This window comes from Furipterus horrens, unplaced genomic scaffold, assembly GCF_987537825.1.
Source record: "Furipterus horrens unplaced genomic scaffold, mFurHor1.1.pri manual_scaffold_5, whole genome shotgun sequence".
Lineage (NCBI taxonomy): Eukaryota > Metazoa > Chordata > Mammalia > Chiroptera > Furipteridae > Furipterus > Furipterus horrens.
The window spans coordinates 70,012,295-70,034,931 of NW_028327175.1; the positions used below are offsets into that span (position 1 = coordinate 70,012,295).

Here is a 22,637-nt window from a genome sequence, read left to right on the forward strand (position 1 = left end):
TTTCATGAGAGGAAGCAAAAATTATCACCAGGAGGTAGAAATAACACAATCTCAGGATAAAGAACCATGAAAGAAAAATTAGCAAGCTTGCATTATTATTTTTTTCCTTCTGACTATAGACGGAAATAAACTTTGTTGTGGAACTCTCCCAGGTTACAGATTAATTCTATCATAATTTCCTTGAAAGCTCAGAAAAAGAATACAGTTTCTAGGACCCCACTCGGGAGGTAAGGAGGAAAAAGATGGTTTGCGCTGTGTACTTTGGAAAATTCCTCAGGGGCTTCTGAAGCGTACCCAGGCTGGAAACCTCTGGTCTGTTCTACTTTAATACTCAGAATACAGAGAAGTAGTCTGGACCATCATTTCTTATCCTGATTACAGAGAATCCTATTTTCCTGCACTGGAGGGAGACAAAGTTTTTGCAAAGTAGCTGTACATCTCATATTGGCACAAAAGGCAGACACCTCCTGGTCTATGTCAAAAATAAATGAGGAATGATTTTGGAACAGAGTCTTCACAATGATTCAGTATGCAAAATAATCCCTCATTTAAAAAAAATGTATTGATTTCCATATTGATATATTCCTTTCCTTGTTCCAGAAAAGAATTAAGGTCATTATATACATATATATATATATATATATATATAAAACACACACAAAAAGCTTAAAATGAATCAACTAGGGCAATGTAAAATAAAGGTCGAAATAATAAGATTGTTTCATGACTAAGGCAAACAACCGAAACTCCTGTTTTTAACACGTATTAACTGTGGGTCACAAACACGTGGTTCGGAGTGAAGTCAACAGGGTGGGACACGGGAAGCAGTGGGCTCTCTGTTGAACAGGACCGTTTACACTCCTAGGACAGGGAGTCACTATTTAGCCCCCACCAGATGTTCAGAAAATTTTCAAGAGAAGTTGGAAATAGGGATTTCTATGTGAAATCTCTGACTCTTATGTTTGCATCAGATTAAAATAATTAAACCCGGTATCGCATAGGGTTAAGAAAACACTTGTGCTGACAAGACACGCCCCGCAGCTTGGTTGCCTGAGCTGCACCCGAAGTGCTTTCCGCGGACCAGCAGGCCCAGGCCCGGTGCCAGACTTACTGACTGAGAAACCTCTGGGAGGAGGACTGAGTGTGCAGAATTAGAGAATATTCCCCAGAAGATTCCAACCTTCACCTATAGTTAGAAATCACTGTGCTAACGAAATCTGGGAAATGAAGCAAAGTATTCCAGGTGGCTTCTCGGGTGCTCTGCTTCAGAAGCCTTGCTGACATCAGCCTCTGTAACCTAGGGAACGGTGCCCAGGCACTGTGGTCCAGAGCAATGTTAGCTGTGCTTTGCCTTAGCCCACCTTGATTTCTCTAGGGTACTAAGTATGCAGTTTGGTTCTTATTTTCCTGGCTTTGATAAGGAAGTTTTCACAGAGGATCTGAAAATAGAAATAAATGAGATAGAAACTTATGCCAACTTTGATTTACGCAGCCACAGAGAAAATAAATTACAACTCTCTGAACCTCTGAAGAAAGAAAATTTCTTTTAAATTCACAAAACAGAACATTGTTTCCAGACTCCTACCACCTTACAAGACAATACTTTGCTAATGGACTGAATAACTTCCAAAGCTTTCTTGTTTTTAACCACTGCAACGCTTCCACCTCCCCTCAATTTACCTTCTTATGTATGTAATAGTGAAGGCAGGCCAAGGTGTGTTGGGACAGTGGCTAATGTCAGATCCGACCACCAAAGTCAAGATGTCTGGGCCTAAAGGAATGAATTTGGAATGATTGAGGAAGTGAATCTTTTAAAAAATGTTATTACTATTTTAAAAGTTATTTATTTATATTTAGAGCGAGGTGGGAAAGGAGGGAGAAATATAGAGAAACATCAATGTGCGGCTGCCTCTCGTGCACCCCTACCAGGGGACATGGCCCACAACCTAGGCATGTGCCCTGACTTGGAATCAAACTGGCAACCCTTTGGTTCCCAGGTCAGTACTCAATGCACTGAGCCACACCAGCCAGTGCAGAGGCTAAAGCTTTTAATCAACTAGAAGGATTGTCGCTTTTCAAAAAGAATGGATGAAAAAGAGGTGATAGTTTTCATAAATGGAAAAAATGAAATAGCATCCTCCAATTGGGATGAATCAGAATTCTTTAGTACTTTAACCCCTCATGTTGATGAGGGAAATAAAAGCTGGGGAGACAGATTGACTTTTTTGAGGACCCACAGCTCATAAGGGTTTGAATCAGATGGATTCAGGTTTCCTGGCTTTTGGTGCAGAACTCTCCCTTTTCCACCACCCGGCCTTGTTGGGTCTGATCATGAACAACTCAAGTCTGTTTTTTCTTACTGTCTGTAATAATGCCAAGTGAAATCTTTAACATGATTGGATTTACATCCTAAGAAGGAAGGTAGATGATGTTTGGCTTTCCTATTTCACTTTTATTCAATGAGCTTCCTTGACCTGGGTTCAAGGGGGTATCTAAACCCCTGCTGATCTATAGTGTCATCAATATTATCTCAAGTCAAAATCAATGACCAACGTTTGAGCTTGGAAGTAGACGAAATTCTAGGACAGCTGAGGCATGTATTTCTTATCCCTTTTTCTTGCTACCCAACTTAGCACTGAGGATTGGACCCTAAGCTTCCAGGTGCTTGTCCTCTACTTCTTAGAGTGCCTTTCTTGGAGCTTGGACCTCCTTTCCTATGGGATCAGTGTGGTGCATAGCTCAGGGGAAATTGTCCCCATCCCTGATAATATGAGATCACTGTTTACCCACTGTGCTTTGATGCTACTGGCATGGACACAGACTTGCATCATATGCCTACCTCTTGATGCCTCAAGAAAATTCTCTGAATGTCATTCAGACAAACAGCAACCCTGACATGCTTTGAAGACTGCAAATGGGGTATAGCTTCATTTACAATTCCTCTGAGAGGCGGGCCACCTCTCTGAAGGGGGACATTTGGCCTTGGCTGCGCTGACTTCATCATTATGTCTGACATTGAGATTACCAGTCTGTTTAGAGCTGTCTATGGAAATGGGGGTCAGTGAGGAGACTCCTCTTATATAAATGACAAGCTCCAACCCAAGGGATCGTTCCTGGCTGAGCCACATGGCCTTGAAAATAAAGATTTGTCCCAGAAAGGCTGACACAGTCTTAACTTTAGCAGCACGCAAAGCACCTTGGTAATTAAATAACTCTGTGTGTCAAGATAATTCTTCGTTGCCATGTAAATACATTTTAATTTATTGAACTGCCCTTCAGCTCCTGTCAAAAACACATCCCAGAAAAATGAGAAGAAATGCTCCAGATTGACCAGTAACCACAAATGTCTTTGTCTTTGGACTTCAGTCCCCAAAGAACTGCACTCCTGCAGTTGACACATCTGCCAATTTATTTATGTACTGCCAAAGTGGGCTGCCCCTGGAGGTCATTTTCCTCTTGCTTACACACACCGCATGTGCCTTTCTCTGATACTGATCAAGCTCAGCTGAGTTTCAGCTAGTCATCAACATGACTTGGTATACCAAAACCTTCTCTCTGGGGCAAGGATACAGTAGTCCCTCTCTATATCGCGGTTCACTTGTTGCGACCTCACTGTATCTCGGGATTTTAAAAAATATTATATTAATTATTTATCGCGGATTTTTCACTATATCGTGGGATTTTGCGGTACTGTATACGTATGTTAAAGTTACGCAGGTTCAAGAGTGTAGAATAAATGTAAGGTTCCTACTTTGCGGGGGTGTCTAGAATGTAATACTGTACAGATGGTCCTACTGCAGCATGGTGTCATCATACTAAAGGAAAGTTTTTCATATTCAGAGTTAGGACATGGTCCTGACGCATGGGGAGTTGCTGAATTCCAAACAGCTATTGGGTGATGGTGGTGTTATCCTCTTTGCTGGTGCCATCAGGGGCCAGGAGGACCTGGGCATTCACAGAGACTTTAGGCTTTAGATGGTATTTCCAAATTAGATTATTTACGTAGTCATTGGTGTGTGTGTGCATGCACACGCGCATGTGAAAAGAACTCAATGTACAAACAATTAAAACCTCCTGGTTTTGTTATTATTTAGGTATTAATTTATTGGGATCCTAAAAATATTGAAATGTCCTAATTCAGTGTTTCTCAAACTAAATGTAAATGCAAGTCACCCAGTGGGTCTGTTGTAATGCATATTTTTGTTCGGCAGGTCTGGGATGAGGCCCGAGATTTTGTATCTGTACAAGTTTTCAGGTGATGTCAAATCACAGTTTGAGTGGCCGGTTCTCAGTTGCTGAGAGGCTCTGCTCATAAACCTAGCTTTATTAAAAACCACATGCTTCATTATTTCCTTGACTATAATTCAATTTCCCCTGGATGCTTTCATTTTCAACCCCAGTATTTTGCAACCACAAAATTATTAGCTTTTCCAACCCTTCTTTTTCTAAGTATCTCTTCACCCTGGAGAAAGAACATACATCACCACTGCCTTTCTCTATTGGACATCCCAGAAATCTTGCTTGCTTTTGGGGGGGTGGGTGGAAGGAAGGATGTGGGACGGGGAATGTCTTGAGGGGAAAGAGTCAAGAGAACTATTCATTTCATGAGATGAGAATTTGAAAATCATGTCTTTAGCAAGTACAGTTCTTTGGTGATGATGTCCTTTAAAAGAGAAGCTCTAGCATACTCTTATTCTCTCTCACTTTGCCCTAGAATTTTGGAAGTAAAGAGTTGTGGGTGAGGTTATTTACAGCTAGAGGAGAGAGACAAATGATTTCTTTTTCAAATTCACACTTTCTTCTTGGATCACTGTCTTCTCATTATGCCACCAATCTTAAACTGTGTTGGAGTCGCACCTTTGCTGTCAGACAGCCTCGCAGGCACAGAAGAGAAATGTGCCAGACGTCCGCTGTCCCTCAGGGCTGCTTGGTGGGCCAGCTCTGGGTTCAGCTGCCGAGGTCCCAGACATGACAGGCACTCCTGTTTTGTTTTGAGTCAAGCCTGCTCTTGGTGAAACAAAGGAGCACTTGCAGACTCAAAGGACTTCCAGGTTGATTATGTTTTATTGTTTTTCTTTCCTTTCCTTCTTTTCAGCATTTTTCCTTGATGATTAAATCTTCTATTTGAGTCTGCAAGTAACTAGCTTGATAAAAACCCAACTAGAACATATGAGGGACCTAATTAAATAAAGATTTACATGGATTTATTGTCATTTGTGATGTGATACTGAACACTTTCTTAAATTTCTTTTGGATTTCCCATCAGCAAAATTAAGGTAATTTGTACAGGTGGGTGTGATTTGTAGTATTTTTGAATAGAATTATTATTCATGTATTTTTATTTTATATAATAGTATTCTATAATACATACTATATTACTATATTCTATTATTATTATTGTATAGAATTATTATTTCAATAGATTTATTGAAAACTAGACCTTGTAACATAGGGTGGATCCCCTCTCTAACGTGAGTCTAGGGAGATATGATAACACCTGCGCTGGCTGGACTGGAAGCTAACAAAATGGACTCCTAATCTTATGGAGGTAACATGTTGGCCATGCCGCCAAGCTGCTGGGCTGTGTACTGATGCTGAGCCAGCTGTGAAAGAATCTCCAGGGAGAGTTGATTAAAATTACACATGTGCAGGCCACCACCAGGAATTCTGTATTTAAAAGAGCGTTTCTGGTGAGTCTGACATACTGTTAGATTTAAGGTTAAATGTTTAGAGAAAAGTGATTTAATGTATATAAATCTAAATCAGCAAAGCAGCAACCAGTAATATAATAGGATTTTACCAAAGTTTTAAATACATGGGAATGAAACTGTACAGAAATATCTAGCTGTCAAAATGATATCAGACTTTTAAGAAGTTTAGGGAAACAGATACAAAAGGCAAGCAGAAATATTTAGATTTTTAAACAAGCTTTTAATACATACTTCGTAAGTATGTATTTCAAGACCTCTATACATCAGATGAATTTATCAAAAGGCTCTATTAGTTGTTTCATGATTATTGCTTTCTTCATATAAGTTGGTGACTTTCTCTCTTAAAAAGGACACCCAGGAGCTCATTTCAAATTCTGTACATTCTGGATGTACCACGACCAATTAATAGGCTGGCTGACAAAATCGAATGTGTAAAGCATTACATTAAACTAACTTAATCTTATTTTTCCCTTTGTTCTTCTTCTTTTTTAGTTTCTTCTCATAGACCCACTGTGTCTCAGTTACCCTGTTTTGTTTTTTGTTATTGCCTTCCTTCACAATTACCATTGATAAACTTTAGAATGTGGATGGAGCTAAAGTTGCATATGGGTAGGTCCCCATTCAGGAGGTATTTGTCTGCTGCTCTTGAACTCAGGAGCAGACTGCCCAGCCCATCACAACATTTAGGTTATTGCACACAATTGTCAGTGGGCTGCAGCTTTCCTTTGTTTTGTTTTGTTTTACATAATTTTCTCCCTCTATTCCTGATTTTCCTCACATATTTTGCTCCCCCCAATAGGCATTCATAGAACATGTTTAATATAGGACTGCAGGCACAGTTCACATCATTTTTTACTTTGGATAAATGATACTAAACTAATAACTCATTCTATTTCCTTTTTTTAAAGGATCTATCCATGGTGCTGGCTAAATGCACATTTTCTTTATTGTTCCAAAGTGTGCCATAAAAGTCCAACCATATTATTGGTCACCCAGAGTCACTCTAAATATTCTCTACCACACAGAACATTGCATAGAATGTAATTGTATTTGTACTCTCAGCAGCTTCTTTGGGCTTATAAACCCAGATGTGCAATTTGCTAGGACAAAGGATTTTTAGGTACTTCACTAGATGTTACCAGATTGCTCTCTGAAATGCCTATAGCCCAACAAGAGTGCATGAGGATTCTCGTTTCTTCATATCCTTATCAAAGTAAGATACAATCTAATTTCTAATTTCTCTCTCTAATCTGGTAGATGTAAAGTGTCATCTTGTTGTTAACTTGCATTCTCTGATCATTAACAAAGTTATTCTCCTACAATTTATTGACATTATGTTTTTAACTTAAAGATTGTGGTCTTTAATACATCTGAAATCCACCTTTGTATATGGTATAAAGTATAAGACATCATATATGAAGGTATAAATCCACCCAACTTCTAGTTCTGTATAAAAATAAGGTACTAAAAAAAATTTGTCCTTTCCCCATTGTTTGGTGGTGCTACATTTATCATAGGTCAAGCTTTAATAAATATTTAGTGCTTTTCTAAGATTTCTAATCTATTCTATCCCACTGGTCTATTTCTGTGACAATACCACTTTTTATTTATTATCATTATGGTTTTGTAATATACCTAAATATCTGGTATAGAAAGTTCCTTTGCCATTGCTTGTCCTATTCATAAATGATGTAGCTATTTGTAGACAGTTATTCTTTCACACATATTTGAGGATAGGTTTGACAAGCTATTCAATCATTTTAAATAAAATTTTATTATTAATTTTGGGAGAACTAAGAAGTTTGCAATGTTTTTCTACCTATAAAGATACTGTATGTCTTCAGTTACTTATGTCTTCTTTTACATACTTTGGTTGAATTGTACATATTTTTTTCATAAAGTTCTTGTGCATTCCTTATTAAATTAATTATTTTCTATCTTATAGTTTTTTGCTATTGTTATTCACATCTTACTGTCCTTTTTCCCCCTTTTCAGTTATTACTGGTATAATACTACTCATTTTATAAGGAGACCTTGGCTTAGTCAATATTTCTCTAATTAGTTCTAAACATTAGTCTATTTAGTTTGTTATAATTATATAATCTGCAAATAATAATGGTTTTGTTTTTTTCCTTTTAGACCGTACATCTTTCTCTTTCTTGTGTTTTTGGATGTCAGGACCTTTGATATTATGGTAAGCAGAGTTTGCTAAAATTGACATTATTTTTCTCAATCTCAGAAGAAGTGTGGCCAAGTTTTCCTATTAAAAGTTTTGTTGTTGTTGTGTATTTGCTTAACTTTATTACATGTTTTTTTTCTTTAGTCCATTAATACGATAAATTGTGATGGGATATTTTCTTATGATAAGCCATCTTTATAATCCTCTTGATTATAATGTATTATATATAATTTGAATAAGCAGCTTGATTCAGGTATCTAGTATTTATTCTTAGAATTTGTGCATCTATACACTTCATAAGCAAAATGGACATATTATTTTAGTTTTCATCCTATACTTACCTGGTTCTAGAATCAAAGTTATAGTAGTTTCAGAAAATGAATAGAGAGGCATTCACTTGTTCCTATTTTCTGAAAAACAAAACAAACCAAAACTATAGAATAGGATAAGTCTCATCTATAAAGTGTCTGGTATTCTGGGCTTTTGAACGGTGAATGAAGTAGGATGAAAATGGGGGAGAGGTGAGGTGGTCTTTTTGTTTATAAATATCTTTTTTTTTTACTCTGTACAAATTTTCTGTTTATCCTTGCACTTACTTTGGCATCATAAATGTTTTTGGAAAATGTTTTTATTTACCTAGTTTTAAAATTTATATAGTCATATAGTTATATAGTTGTTCAAATTAGAATTTAATTATTTGAAAAACTATTTTATTATTTATTTTTATATTTATTTTATTTATTTGCATTTTTAATTTTTATTATTTCTCAATTAGTCTTAGAGATGTGCAGATTAAGCCTGAGAAAGAAAGAATAATTTTCCTAATCTGGCTGGGCTGAAGGGCCACACTGTTTCCCATTGACTGTCCATGACAGGTGCTGCTGTTTGTCTTGCTTTCAGTGGTGGGGAATTGGCCAACAAGGGCCATATGAGGGAGGAAAACACTAAGAAGTGGTCTCTCAATTACCCCCACTATGAGGCGCTTAGCCCTCTTCTGCTGCTGGCTGCAGATCCCACCCTTCCAAACATCTACAATGATGTTGTTTTCTGAAATGTCTCTTACTGTCCTCACTTTAGAGTCTCAGGTTTATAATTTGCCTTTCTGCTTCTAAGGCTTCTCTCCTGTTGGGTTTGAAAAGGATTGGCAAAGACACAGGGAGGTTCACTGAGGGTCAGTGTCTTCCTGGGGAAGGGAGGTCAACGTGTGGCAGAAGCCAGGTTATAACAGCAGAGAAATCCATCCTACAAATAGCTGCCAGGAATAGCAAAAATGAGGGCACTAAATTTAGCTCTTCTTTCAGTATCATTGTTAGTTCATCATCTTTTAGAAATCTGAAAATCCTCCATTCAAGTTTTAGAGATTTTTTCTGCTTTCTATGAACTGATATAGTGAGGCTGAATGATTCAGTGTCATAAAGAATACGAAGTTTCTTGAGGGGAAATAAAAGAAGTCCTAAGAGTGTAAATATTACTAAAATTGGGTTTTATTTAACTCAAAAAATCAGAAAAATAATCATTTGTGACAAAGAACCTAGCCACAGGTAAATCTAAAAATAAGGAGATGAAATTCCCATATTGTGTGGGATACTACCAATTCATTAGGAGGATCATTATTATTCTATCTTGATTTCTCATCTGCGCTGCACACAAGATAGGTATTCACATAAGACTTATAAGTAGTTGTGCACATGCTAACTGGTAGCATCCTTGGATTCCTGGTGCACCTAGTATATGACAAATCCTACACACCAGCCAAAACTAAGCTAATTTTTTTCTTTACATAGGTCCATAATAGCATATCAGGACACAACATTTATTAGTGACCTTCTTGTCCTGGGCTGCTCTAGGGAAGTCTTTTACTGTCACTAATCCCCAAGCCTAGTGGCATCCTGAGAAATGGCAAGTGATGCCTATTGCTCAGCAAGTAGTGCCTGTAGTCTATCTCAAATGCACAGATTTTAATATCCCACTGCCCCATAATATACTTCAGGGACAGGGAGGTATGCATACAGCTATTGGGAAGCACTGAATAGGACAGCTCACCAAATAACCTCATGATGTATATTTTTAGGTCTGTGGGAGATAAAGATTTGTAACATGGCACCAAAGGAAACAACTTGTCCTGCAGAGAGGAAGATGGTATTAGCTTTTCCACAAAGTTTAATGTGAGTGTACACAAGGGTACAGGGCATGTGTTATTATTCTTGGTGGTTCCATCTGTGTAAGAATTGCTTTAAGGGCAGGCTTCGTGTGGCCCTAGGACAATCTGGAGAAGCTTCAATTTGTAATTTTCTCCTTCCTCTCTTTTTTTCACATGAAAACCCCAAGTCTCTTAACGTTAACAATGGATGGAAAGAAAGAAAAAAAGGAAGGAAGAAAGAGAGAGAAAGGAAGAAAGAGACAACAGAGGGAGGGAGAGAAGAGAAGAAGGAAGGAAGATAATTCTTGTAAAGAGAATATCATTACAATGCTATTTTCCATGACAAGGAATTTAAGGAAATATTTTGGTATTAAATAAAGCACATTTCGCTTACTGCCATTTTCTAGTTTTGCTTTTGTGGCTGGCCATCAATACAGAAGGAACATGGGTCAGAAATGTGATTTAATTCCTACAAAAAGTCATGTCCATGTCAAAGCATTAAAAGGAGCTTCCGGAGAGGAATGAAGTTATACCCATTCTGCAGTTGCCTCTTCCAGAGGTTCAAACTCCCTGGTGAATTGCAGCTGTCTGCTTCTTCAGATAGCTAGCCCACCTACCTTTCCCTGCAAAGCGCACAGCTTCTGCATGCTCCACACTGGCGACCTCGGTGCCATTGATAGCCAGCACCACATCTCCAATCTGGAGTCCGGCTTCCTCAGTAGCGCCGTCTGTAAGTAGACAGACAACAAGGGTCTCATTGAGGCAGGGTCCCAAATTGAGTGCCCCGTTTTTTGTCCTCTTTTTAGAAAGCACTCTCTCTAAAGGGCCTTCTTTCCCTCCAACTTTAAACAATTGACTATGTCATTAATAAGAAGGAAAATGCTGTCCTCGCAGCCTCCCTTTCATTTCCAGGACCCGGTTTCTTTGCACATTCAGCCAGGCGGCCACGTAGCCTCTTTGCAATATAATAGCAGCTGCTCAGAAACTCAATCTATTCATCCACCAGAAGGTTGAACTGCTAGTTCTCATTCCTTCATTGCTGCTAGGTCTCTTTGTAACCCTGAGAAAATCACTTAACCTCAATATCTTCATCTAGAGAAAGGGGGATGGGGGCAGAGTTTCTCTGCAGGATTGTTGAAGGAACACGTAATTGAAATACTTATGAAGTTGTGGCAAAAACAGCTCTTTGGAGTAGTCAGAGAAAAAAGAAAAAAAAAGAAATAAAGAGCTGCTTTTACTTTCATTGTACAGGCTTCTTTCTGAGAAAGAAAACCAAAAATAGCCTATGCCTTAGGATTCAGGCTTTGGAAGGTGGGGAGGACCTCTTTAGCTGCTATTTATTTTATCCCCTGGCTTTCTAGTATCTGCACTTACTGTAAAATACATAATATTATTGGGGCAAAAAAAAAATAACTGTAATAAGCCATTTTAAGGTTAGTTCATTTTAATAAGTCCTCCCATATATTTAATAGTTCCATTCGGCAGCAGTTTAAATCTATTTTTTCTTTTTCATTTCAGTTTGAACCAATTTCCTTTTTTTTAGATTTCAGTACTGGATGCATGTGTATTATTTATGGATGTGCAGAGTATTATGCAGAAATATCAAGCTTTCATTATCTAGAATGTCATAAACCTTCTCAAAGACATTGAATCTCAAAGCATGACTCAGTTGGTGAGGTAACGTAAGTTTGAATATTTTTAGTAATGACCACAATTTGTCTAAGTCAGTTTACAATAGTAGGGAGGGTCTTCTCTGCTTGGATAAGCAATGGCCGATCAATGTAGAAAGGTTAGTGAAGAATAATATTTGATGTTTCTATTCATTTATATGATGTCATCCTTGCAATGAATTAAAGTCTCATGGTATGGTTGATCATTTAAATGAATTCCTCCATAGTTTTAAAGGACTCAGAGGGCTTGCTGAGGTCAATGCCTTCAGAATCAAATTCTAAAATGACAAAATAGGTCCAGAGATGACTTTTTATAAACCTTTGTATTCCCTATTGTACTAAATATTGTCTTACATGTAGGATTCTTTCATTAAATACATGTTGAATGGATGAATAAGTGAATAACCAACCCAAAATTATACCTTCAAGAAGTTTAGGATTCTGCTGAGGATGAAAAGATGTGCACAATCAAAAAGAAAAGTCATGCACTACACAGTGAATAGTAAGTTTAAATTAAATAACAAATAGGTAGGTTTTGTAAAACTTCATAAAATGGAATTCTAACTCCAATTTGAAGGGGTTAAGAAATACTTTCCAGATGAAGTGGAACTTGGTCAGACCTTGATGAATAAATGTATTCTGCACAGTGGGAAGTAATGAGGAGGGCAGAGTGGCAAAAACTGCTGGGTGTGTGCAAAACCAATTCCTCTTCTATCTGAACTCACAGTTGAACAGCTTTTCTCAGACTCTCTTGCAATTGGATAGGCACTATGACTGAGTTCTAGCCATTATTATGTGGCTAGAAGTGATGTATGCCACTTCTAGGCCTGGCCCATAAAAACATCCCATGGACCACCCTTCATATTCTTTTTCCATTGGCTTGCCAGATGCAGATAACTTCAAGAGCCCTAGGTGACAATATACTAAAAAGAAACAAACAAATAGCCCCTGGATAATGAAACATTATGTAGGTCAAAGCCAGAGTCCAAAGAAGAACATTTGCATTGGATTATTAACATGAGTGACAGATGAGATTTTATTGTCTTAAGCCATTCATATATTTTTGTTACTAAGCTAGCATAGCCTCAATCATCACATCAAGAAAGGAAACTTTTCTGAGCGAAGGCACACAAGCATAATACTTTAAGACATGCTAAAAAGTTAGTATCTCAGATAAACTGTAGCAGAGGTTGTGAGTAGGTCAGGTGAGTGTGGAGAAGGAGATTGAACAGTTAGCTAGTGTGTAAAGGGTTTTCCAGGTGAAGATGAGGAATTTGTATCTGATCTTTCAACAATAAAGAGCCATTAAAAGTTTGTAAACAAAAAATAGATATGCAGACTTCAGCCAAGATAGATGTATAGACAGACATGCTGTGAACCCCTCCACAACTAAGAAGGAATGCAACTACCTCAAAACTAGAGACAACCAGAAGTTCCAGAAAATCAAACTGCATGGAAGTCCAGCAAACAAAGATATAAAGAAGAAATATTCATCCAGCCAGCTAGGAGGGGTGGAGCCAGGGTGGAGAAGACACGGTGTGGTGGTGGCAACGGTGGCGGCAGCAGCGGCAGCCCAGCAGAAAGTGTAATCACACATTTTAAAAGTCAGGAGGGACACCTGGGAGCGTTCCCAGCTCCTCACTGGACCTCGAAGCCCACGGTCCCAGCGCCGGGAAAATCAAGCCTCATTGCTTCTGACTGTGCAGACCGGTGGGGGTTGGGGTGCAGGCAGAAACTGCTGGTCTCAGCAGAGTCCACTTGTTTAAAGGGCCCCCATGGTCCTAGAACGTCTGCAGACCTACCCACTCTGGGAACAACAACCAGGGCAGCAGCTAGAGGGCACCAGTCTGGTGCAGAAGTGGGAGAGGTGCCTGGAAAATGGGCGAGTGCTGGGCAGATGACATTGTTTCCTCTCAGATCCCTCCACCACATACAGCACCACAACGTGATGAAACAGGTCGCCCTGTACTGACGAATCCCTAAGGCTCCGCCCCTGACAACATAACAGGAGCGACAGCTCTACCTAGGAGGCAAACAAACACAGGAGCCTGTCAGAATGAGGAGACAGAGAAGTATGGCCCAAAAGAGGGAACAGATCAAGATTCCAGTGGGAGAACTAAGCAACAAGGAGATAGCCAACCTCACAGATGAGGAGATAGACAACCTAATAGATGCAGAATTCAAAACACTGGTGAAAAAGATGCTCACAGGCTTGACAGATATGCTTGTGTATGGCAAACGCATAAGAGAAGAAGTGAAGGCTATGCTAGGTGAAACAAAGAAAAATCCACAGAAAACCGATGGTGAAAGGAAGGAAACTAGGGTTCAAATCAATGATTTGAAACATAATGAAGAAAAAAAACAGTCAACCAGTGCAGAATGAGGAAGCAAGAATTTAAAAAAATGAGGAAAACTTCCTAAATTTTGCGAAGAAGATGGACATACAGGTCCAGGAAGCATGGAGGGTCCTGGGTACACTGGACCCAGAGGGGACCACACCAGGACGCATCATGATTGAGATGCCAAAGGTGAAAAATAAAGACAGAGTCCTGGGGGCAGCAAGAGAGAGGTGGAGCATTGCCTACAGGGGGGTGCCTATAGGACTATCGGATGATTTCTCAGAGGACACTTTGCAGGCAGGAAGGGACTGGCAAGAAGTATTCGATGTGATGAAAAGCAACCTAAAACCAAGATTACTCTATCCAACAAAGCTATTATTTAGAATGAAAGGGCAGATGAAGTGCTTCTCAGACAAGGTGAAGCTGAAGGAGTTCATCATCACCAAGCCATTATTATATGAAATGTCAAAGGGACTTACTTAAGAAAAAGATTATCAAAACTATGAACATTAAAATGACAACAAACTCACAACTATCAACAACTGAATCTAAAAAATAAAAACAAAATCCAACTAAGCAAACCAGAATAGGAACAGAATCATAGGTATAGGGATCATTTGGAGGGTTATCAGCTGGGAAGGGGGAGGGGGAGAAATTGGGAAATGGTGTAGGGACTAAGAAGCATAATCGGTTGGTACAAAACAGACAGTGGGGTGTTAAGAATAATATAAGAAAGGGTGGGGCCAAAGAACTTACATGCATGACCCATGAACACGAACTAAGGGGGGGGGTGGGATTTCTGGAAAGAAGGGGTGTACTGGGAAGACAGGAGCAAAGGAGAAAAAAATTGGAACTACTATAACAACATAATCAATAAAATATACTTAATATAGATATGCAGTGGTTTTTAGAAGATTAATTTAAAATAGGGAGAGATTAAGTTAAGCAGATAAGTGAGGATATTATCAGGATACAGTTCTGTAATATGACTATGGAAATAGGAACTGAAAATGGGTAAAAGATATAAAATGCTGTCATAGGACCTAAAATATTTCACTACGCTATATATCTGCTTTTGTATCCCTAATGGACCTCATGGGCAAGTAAAATTTCTTATTTATTTATTTATGCATTTCTCATGCCTCGCATAATCTCTGGCACATGGTAGAATCTTAAAAAAAATTGGTTAAAGATATGTATTTACTTTTCTGATAATAGCAAAATAACCATGGACAAGAAAATTGAAAATGTCTATTAGGCTCATAGAAAAATATCTTTGAAACCTAGGATATGTGATGTGCCTGAGAAATGGATTCAGAATTTACAAAGAAAGAGACAAATTTATGGAGAGAAATACAGAGTATTGAAGATAAAACCTTGACAATTCCCTTTGGGAAGAGGAGGAAAAGAGGAACCAAAGGGAAACATAAAGAAGAAGAAGAAGAATCCCAGAGAGCATGGAAGCAAGAGTGTAAGATCAATGAAGGAAGAGAAGAATTTCTATAGTGATACCACAAAAATTTCCATAACAACATTTTGAATCTTAGTCTATACAACAAGACAAGAACAAGAATCGAGGAAAAGTAATTAAATCTGGAGATGAGAAAGTAAATAATAATTAAAGAATTATAAGTGGAAGATAAATGTTTGACCTACTTGTGCTGGTCAACACATGCTAAATAATTTACTAGATAAAGTCATAAACAACTATGATCAAAGATCAAAGTGTCTGATAACAGGTCTTTCTCTCCCAAGTAAACTGTTTTAAACAATAATTTTTGACTAAAATAATCCAATATGGAAAGAGTTCATTTTCAACACCACTGAGATTTAACCTCTTGGCTCACCGCTAATCCATTTTTTTCCCCTCTGTGGACTTGCCTATTGTGGACATTTCCTATAAATGAAAGCATACAATATGTAGTCTTTTTATGTTTGGCTTAATTTATTTGGCAAAATATTTTTAAGATTCATCCACATTGTAGCATGTATTACATTCCTTTTAACTGCTGAATAGATATTTTATAGTAAGGATATAAAACATTTTGTTTATCCATCATCAGTGGAGGGAAATTTGTATTGTTTTCACTTTTTAAATAAACAATGCTGCTATAAAAATTTGTGTACAAGTTTTCTTGCGGACATATGTTTCCTTTGTCTTACGTATATACCTGATATGGAGAGATGTGATAAAGATCACTGGGGAGAAGTAGGAAGGGCCACAGGAGGAGTTTGTGGAGGCAGTGGGAGGCAGTCTTGGACGGGATTGGCTGAGAAGATGAATGCCTACAGAACCAGTGGAAATAAAGAGGTCTGGCTCTTTGGCTCAGGAGCTTTTCTGGCTCCTGAGCTGGCTGGCTCTCAGGCTCTGGCTCTGGCTCTGGGTCTCAGGCTCCCCCTCAAGCTCACTCTCAGGCTCTTCTTCCTCAAGGATGCCTGGGTGATCATTCTGCAGCTGCCTGCATTTCCCAACTGAAGGTATGTTGTAGGGAAAGAAACTCTGGGCACCACCTAGGATCGGGTTGGCCTGGCAGAGGGTGGGAGGTTTATTCTTTGGGTGCTCTAGAAGGAGCAGGCTTTGAGGCAGAAGCCTGCCATTCTTCCAGAATTGTGTAGCTTTTGTGTATTATGTTGTATTAGTTTGTACACTAACCCTACAAAAACTAACAGGGGAAAGAGCTAGGAGAACCCAGGTATTAGAGCTTACCCTTAATTGATAGTCTTAAGTAATTAAAGCTGTGACTGGATAGGCTTAAATAACTGCTTTTGAATAAAGACTTTTCCTTTTTCACGAAACATGACTGGAATTTTGCTTAGAGGATGGCAGTGGGCAGCAGGCCCCCAACCTGCTGTTCGGTGACATACCTAGGAGTGGAATTGTGAGTCAAATGGTGACTCAACATCTGTTAACTCTTTGAAAAGTGGTCAGACCGTTTTCCAAATGGCATTGTATAAATGTTCTGAATTTCTCCACATTCTTTCTAGTATTTTTTATTTTTGACTTTTTGATTATAGCCACCCTCATGAGTGTGAGTGAAGTGGTATTTCACTGTGGTTTTTATTTGCATTTCTCTGATGAGTACTGAACATTTTTAATGCGCTTATTGGCTATGTGTTTTTTTCCATTGGAGAAAGGTCTACTCAAACTTTACTCTTTTATAGTATTTATCTTTATGACAGTGAAAATGATTCCTGTTTGTAAAGAAATTATTTCTGAAGTGTAACTCTTCTTGATAGTTTATTTCATTGTTTTAGCTTTAATTACAGAGGATACTAATTATGTTCTATTTTTTTAACACAACCTAGAAATTCTCCCTTTATATACTTAATTATGGTAGAAGTATGAGGCATTAGGACTTCTTGGAGGAGGGAATTATTTCAAGGTGACCCTGTAATGTACCATACAGATGGTTGCTCTACTTGGTCTTGGGAGCAGATGGAAGTATGTATCCTACATTGCACAGGAAGGAGTGAGATGATAGAAAAAACAAGACCATAATTTTCTAAGCTTGTTTCCTCAAAAGGATACTAGAGTCTATATAAAGAGTTAAGTGCTGAGCTACTTCATCCTTTCATGCATATTTACTTATAATGCAGTATCTGAAAACCTTATAATTAAAAAGGGGCTTGTCCTTTTCATCTAAAAAAAAAATTGTACTATAACTGTAGTGTTTTAACTTCGAGAGCTTCCAGAATGATGGGCCTGTCCATAATTTCCTCTATGGTTTACCCACCCCTAAATGTATAGTTTTCTTTTCAAGTTCGCTTGGTATCAAAGTTGGAACATCTGGCTCTTTTGTTTATGCCAACAGATCTCACAAACACTGAGGCTTTCATAGAAAATATTCATGCAAATGTCAGCTGGGTGTGGGCAATTAGTTATGTAAGCTACAAGCAAGCTCCCTCTTAGTATAGTTATGGATAATCATTTCCATCCCATCTACATGTCTTCTGCTTTATTCTTTTATCTTCAGTGTGTAATTAAGCCTCTCTAGTGCATCCAGAACAATGTTTTATGGTGTGAATGAGATTGTCAGAAGTGCTGAAAATATGTGTAATTTTAAAGTCCCTCAACCACTCATTTAGTAGATTTGACTAGACAATGGGTTTCAGAGGTTGTTCTTCAGCACTGAGGAATACATTTTAAAAAAGGAGAAGTAGACTCAGCCGCTACATGAATCCCTGCCAGGGCAGCACTTTCTGATATTGCATAAGTCGGCAGCCGTCCGTCTTGAGAGACGATGGTGTAGCTTCTTAAGAGTCTATCTGCACCGCCGAGAATGGCTGTGCAGTCCGACTCGGGAGTGACACGGTATCTGTCTCCTCCCGTGTTGAATCGACATCTTGCGATGACGCTGGAGTGTCCTCTCCAGTGAAGCTGAAGCTACAGAGCCTGGGCAGGGTGATATGGAGGGTCTGCTGTTGCCCATGCAGCAGACCCCCCCTCTCTTCGCAGCTGAAGTGTCCAAGGGAAAGACGGAGTCAATACAGCTTGGCTTCAGGTGCGCCGCAGGAGTTGCCGGTGTTGACTACAATGTCAAACCGCCTTAGGGACTCCGGCTCCGGATTTTCTGTCGGGGTTTACTCCCTTAGCCTTTCCCCTGAAGAGGTATGCCGCAAGGCAGCGGAGGTTTTTTGGAGTCAGAGTTTTCCTTCTCTGATGTGCCCTGACTGGAAGATCGAACCAGCGACACTTAGCTCGCAGGCCAACACTCAATCCACTGAGCCAAACCAGCCAGGGACGATATTGCATAAAATCCTAGGTTAACTATGTATTGTACCATTTCTGCTACAGTAGACATGCTTCAGCTTTTCCTGTTACAAATCCTCGGGACCTTGTGAATACAAAGTCATTTGCAATGCAAACATTTTATTTGTTTCATATTGAAAAGATGAGATACAGTTAACTCTCCCAGTTGAACAGATGCAAAGGTATCAAAAATGAAAGAAATCATAACATTTTACTAAACTGGCATGGGATGACAGTTTATTTTTATCTAGAATGACAGGCATGGAACGTTTGTCATGGTTTTGGATATTTTGCAAAAATCTGCTAAACTTATCAAGTCAGACCTGTTGGATCTTTTTAGAAAAAAAAAGGGTAACCATTTATTTTATTTCTTTGTTTAAGACTAATTTTTCAAAGTCAGAGGTAGAAAGAGGAGAGTAGGGAAAAGGGGACCAGGAAAGAGAAGAGGAAAAAAAAAATGGCAAGAGGAGGGAGGAGAGAGAAGAAAGTGGGAGTGGGAAAGTGTGAAACATCCTACATTCCCCACGAATAAACGTTTGTTTCCTTAAAGCCAGATGCCTTCTAAAAATATAACAAGAGAATCAGAAGCTGCTTTAGGATAAAAAGTTGCCTGTCTTTGTGTCTATACAGAAATAATTAATCTCACAATTATTTTTCATTGTCAATTTGAAGGGCACTAGTATGGTTGACCCTGGACAAAATTTGCAAGCTTTATCTTTTGTCACCAGAGTTCTAGCATCATGTTCCTCTTCTTCTGTCCTTTCTCCATTTGTTTGGAGTCCACTCTTCCACCTCCAAATCTCACCAACATTTGGGTGAACTCTCTTCCTTTCCCCTTCCCTTAATAAGAGAATTATTTGTTAAATCATCATTTATATATTTGATTAACTGATTAAACTTTAACTAAAATTTATTCATATCAAAGTAAGAATATATTCATGCATGTGCATTTTAATATCTAAGTCAGAATAAAGGCTTTTTCCCTGGATGAAAGAATTCTTCAGCTTAATAATTTGGCTGTTTGCTTTTCTATAAGTATTTTAAAATCTAATTGAAAAAAAATTACCACAAAAGCAAAAGCTAAAACACATACTTTAATAAAATTTTAATTGGGATTACAGTTATAGATCAAGAATTGACATCTTTAAATATTAAGATTTACAAATGATACACATGTTTTTCCTTCCATTAATTTAGATGTTCTTAACTTTCTTTGTGTATAAGGACTGGCCTTCAATTGGAAAAGGAGGAAAAGAGGAACAGATAAAAATGTGAGCACATTTGAAGACATAGAGGTGGGATTTCTGATGAATAGAAACTGGAGATGAGAAACAGGGAAGAAGAATAATCCATGCTTGCAAGATGAGGCAAGCTCAAGCTGGGAGAGGAGAGAAACTTGAGATTGGATATGAACTCAACAGTTTTGATTATCACACTAGACTGATCTGTGCTTCTATAATTATTAAATTCCACTTAAGCTTTAATGAGAAAACAACAATGCTTTTATTGTCTAAGAGAGATGACAAAAAATTAGGATCCATCCTACAACTCACCCAGAGCATGCAAATATGGATCTGCAAGGTAAGCTTAATGGAGAGTACTGAGAAAAAATTATTTTATATATTACATGGACTGAATCCTATTCAATCACAACTGTTAGGTATCTGAGATAATGTGAGTTTCTATTGTATAGTTAAGAAGAGTTGATGTAATTTTTTAATAGTTGAGAATACCCTAGGTTAATTCAAGTCATGAAAATTCAAAAGCAATTCTTTGATAAGAATAACAGAATTAAAAAAAAATGTGACTAGATAGAAGTACTGTTACATCAAGAAAAGATAAAACCCCACCTCTGTATATATGAGTGATGGTTTGTTTGTGTGACTGTTGTTACTACTCATTGGGTACAGAGTGTCACCTATGGGTATGACTTGGGGATGAGAGGGGCAGAGTGCCTTGAGGTCTTCTCACATCTTCTCCATTTCTTCTCATTATGTGGTCACTTGGGGAAAGCACAAAAGCATTACTCCCCACTCAGGTCCAGAGTGGGCCAGGTTTCCTACTAACAGCCTGGATAATGCGCTTCCCCTTGCGCTGGGCTTATGAAATAGCTCACGGGGGCCCCCAGGGGACACTGAAACATGAGGACATTTGAAGCCACTTCCAACAGTCTGTATGATTCTGACGTTTCATGGAAAGCTAGAAGGCCTTAGATTGTTTTGGATACAAATGGGAAGCTTGTAACATCCAAAAGTCTAGGTCAAGGGACCGAAAGAAATTGTGCCTTCAATGAAACGACTGAACCATGGAAACAAATCAGACACCTGTGTTGTCTCAGAACCGTCAACATTTGTGAGTCAATCAGTCCCTTTCATTTCTTAGATCATTTTGAGCCAGATTTCTTCTCAGTTGCAACAGAGAGTCCTGATTGACAGAAGTCCTAGGGAAATAACTGGTTCTGGAGGGAGAAATTCTGATATCTGAATACTGGAGTTGCCATGATATAGCTATATAACCTTAGGCAAGTCATTTAACCAGTTTGAGCCTTACTACACTCATCTGTTAAATGGAAGTGGTCATATCAAGTTTCAAGTTCTGCTATATAGAAACATGAGAGAACATATATAAAATGCCCCGCCAATAATAGGTACGCACGCAATGAATGCGAGTTTCTTTCCTCTCTGTGACATCACATGACTTTTATATTTAAAGTAAATGTAATTACTTCTTTAATATTATAAATAAGTAAATTTCTTTCTTTATAAACATCAATGAGTGTGATATAGCTATACAGGTTACTTAGTATTTAGACAATCCCTTTGTTCTTAAAGGAGACTAAGCATCTATAGTATTAGGCAAAAATCTGTGCCATTGCTTACCTGGCATGAGTGTAACCTATAAGAAGCAGCCTTAGGACAGGTCCTAAAACTATAAAACTTAGAACTTAGCTTCTTTGTTGCACCAGGAATATCTCACATTTACCTAGGGACTCAATATTTCTTCCCTTTAGCCCCATGAACTGAGAATGGATTAGAAACTTCTGTTCATATAAAAAACAAATGGTTGTCTGGGACATTGTTTGCTACCCACAGATGTCACCTTTGATTGAAATGCTGGGCTGAGTAGCCCTCCCCTTCTTTACAGATATGAGAGCTGATTCCCAGTAGAATCATTGGGTGCAGTATATAACTCATGAATACCTGTATTCTGACAAGCCAAGGAAAGTGAAATGTGACCCTGGGTGACAATGGTACCAGAGAAGAAATTAAAGCACCAGAACAAAGCAGGAAGGGTCATAATCCTCCCTTCAATCTACCCCACGCTTGCCCCGCCCTCAGTTACCAAGGGCCGTCCCAGGCACTCAAGCAAGCATTTGCGGGGCATCTACTCTGTTACCTTTGGGATACTGCACAAGGTATTGAGGATAAAATAATGAGTAAGATACAGTTTCCGACCTCGGGAAACACACCATCCAGATGAGTCGGCAGCCGTCCGTCTCGAGAGACGATGGTGTAGCTTCTTAAGAGTCTATCTTAAGAATGGTTGTGCAGTCCGACTCGGGAGTGACACGGTATCTGTCTCCTCCCGTGTTGAATCGACATCTTGCGGTGACGCTGGAGTGTCCTCTCCAGTGAAGCTGAAGCTACAGAGCCTGGGCAGGGTGATATGGAGGGTCTGCTGTTGCCCATGCAGCAGACCCCCCCTCTCTTCGCAGCTGAAGGGTCCAAGGGAAAGACGGAGTCAATACAGCTTGGCTTCAGGTGCGCCGCAGGAGTTGCCGGTGTTGACTACAACGTCGAACCGCCTTAAGGACTCCGGCTCCGGATTTTCTGTCGGGGTTTACTCCC

General features: G+C 38.8%; 1 protein-coding gene and 1 long non-coding RNA gene across 2 annotated transcripts in view; one reads left to right on the forward strand and one right to left on the reverse strand.

The window, feature by feature from the left end:
- The window catches only part of LOC150008774 (uncharacterized), a 100,672-nt gene that overhangs the window by 46,659 nt on the left and 31,376 nt on the right, over positions 1-22,637 (reverse strand). Inside the window, 2 exon segments of the mRNA XM_090279324.1 lie at positions 1,681-1,771; positions 10,648-10,758. Coding sequence (XP_090135450.1) covers positions 1,681-1,771; positions 10,648-10,758 — 202 coding nt within the window.
- On the forward strand, positions 7,861-10,405 carry LOC150008775 (uncharacterized). The gene is made up of 3 exons (XR_016511340.1): positions 7,861-7,905; positions 9,962-10,055; positions 10,219-10,405. It is a non-coding gene; the product is annotated as an uncharacterized LOC150008775 (long non-coding RNA).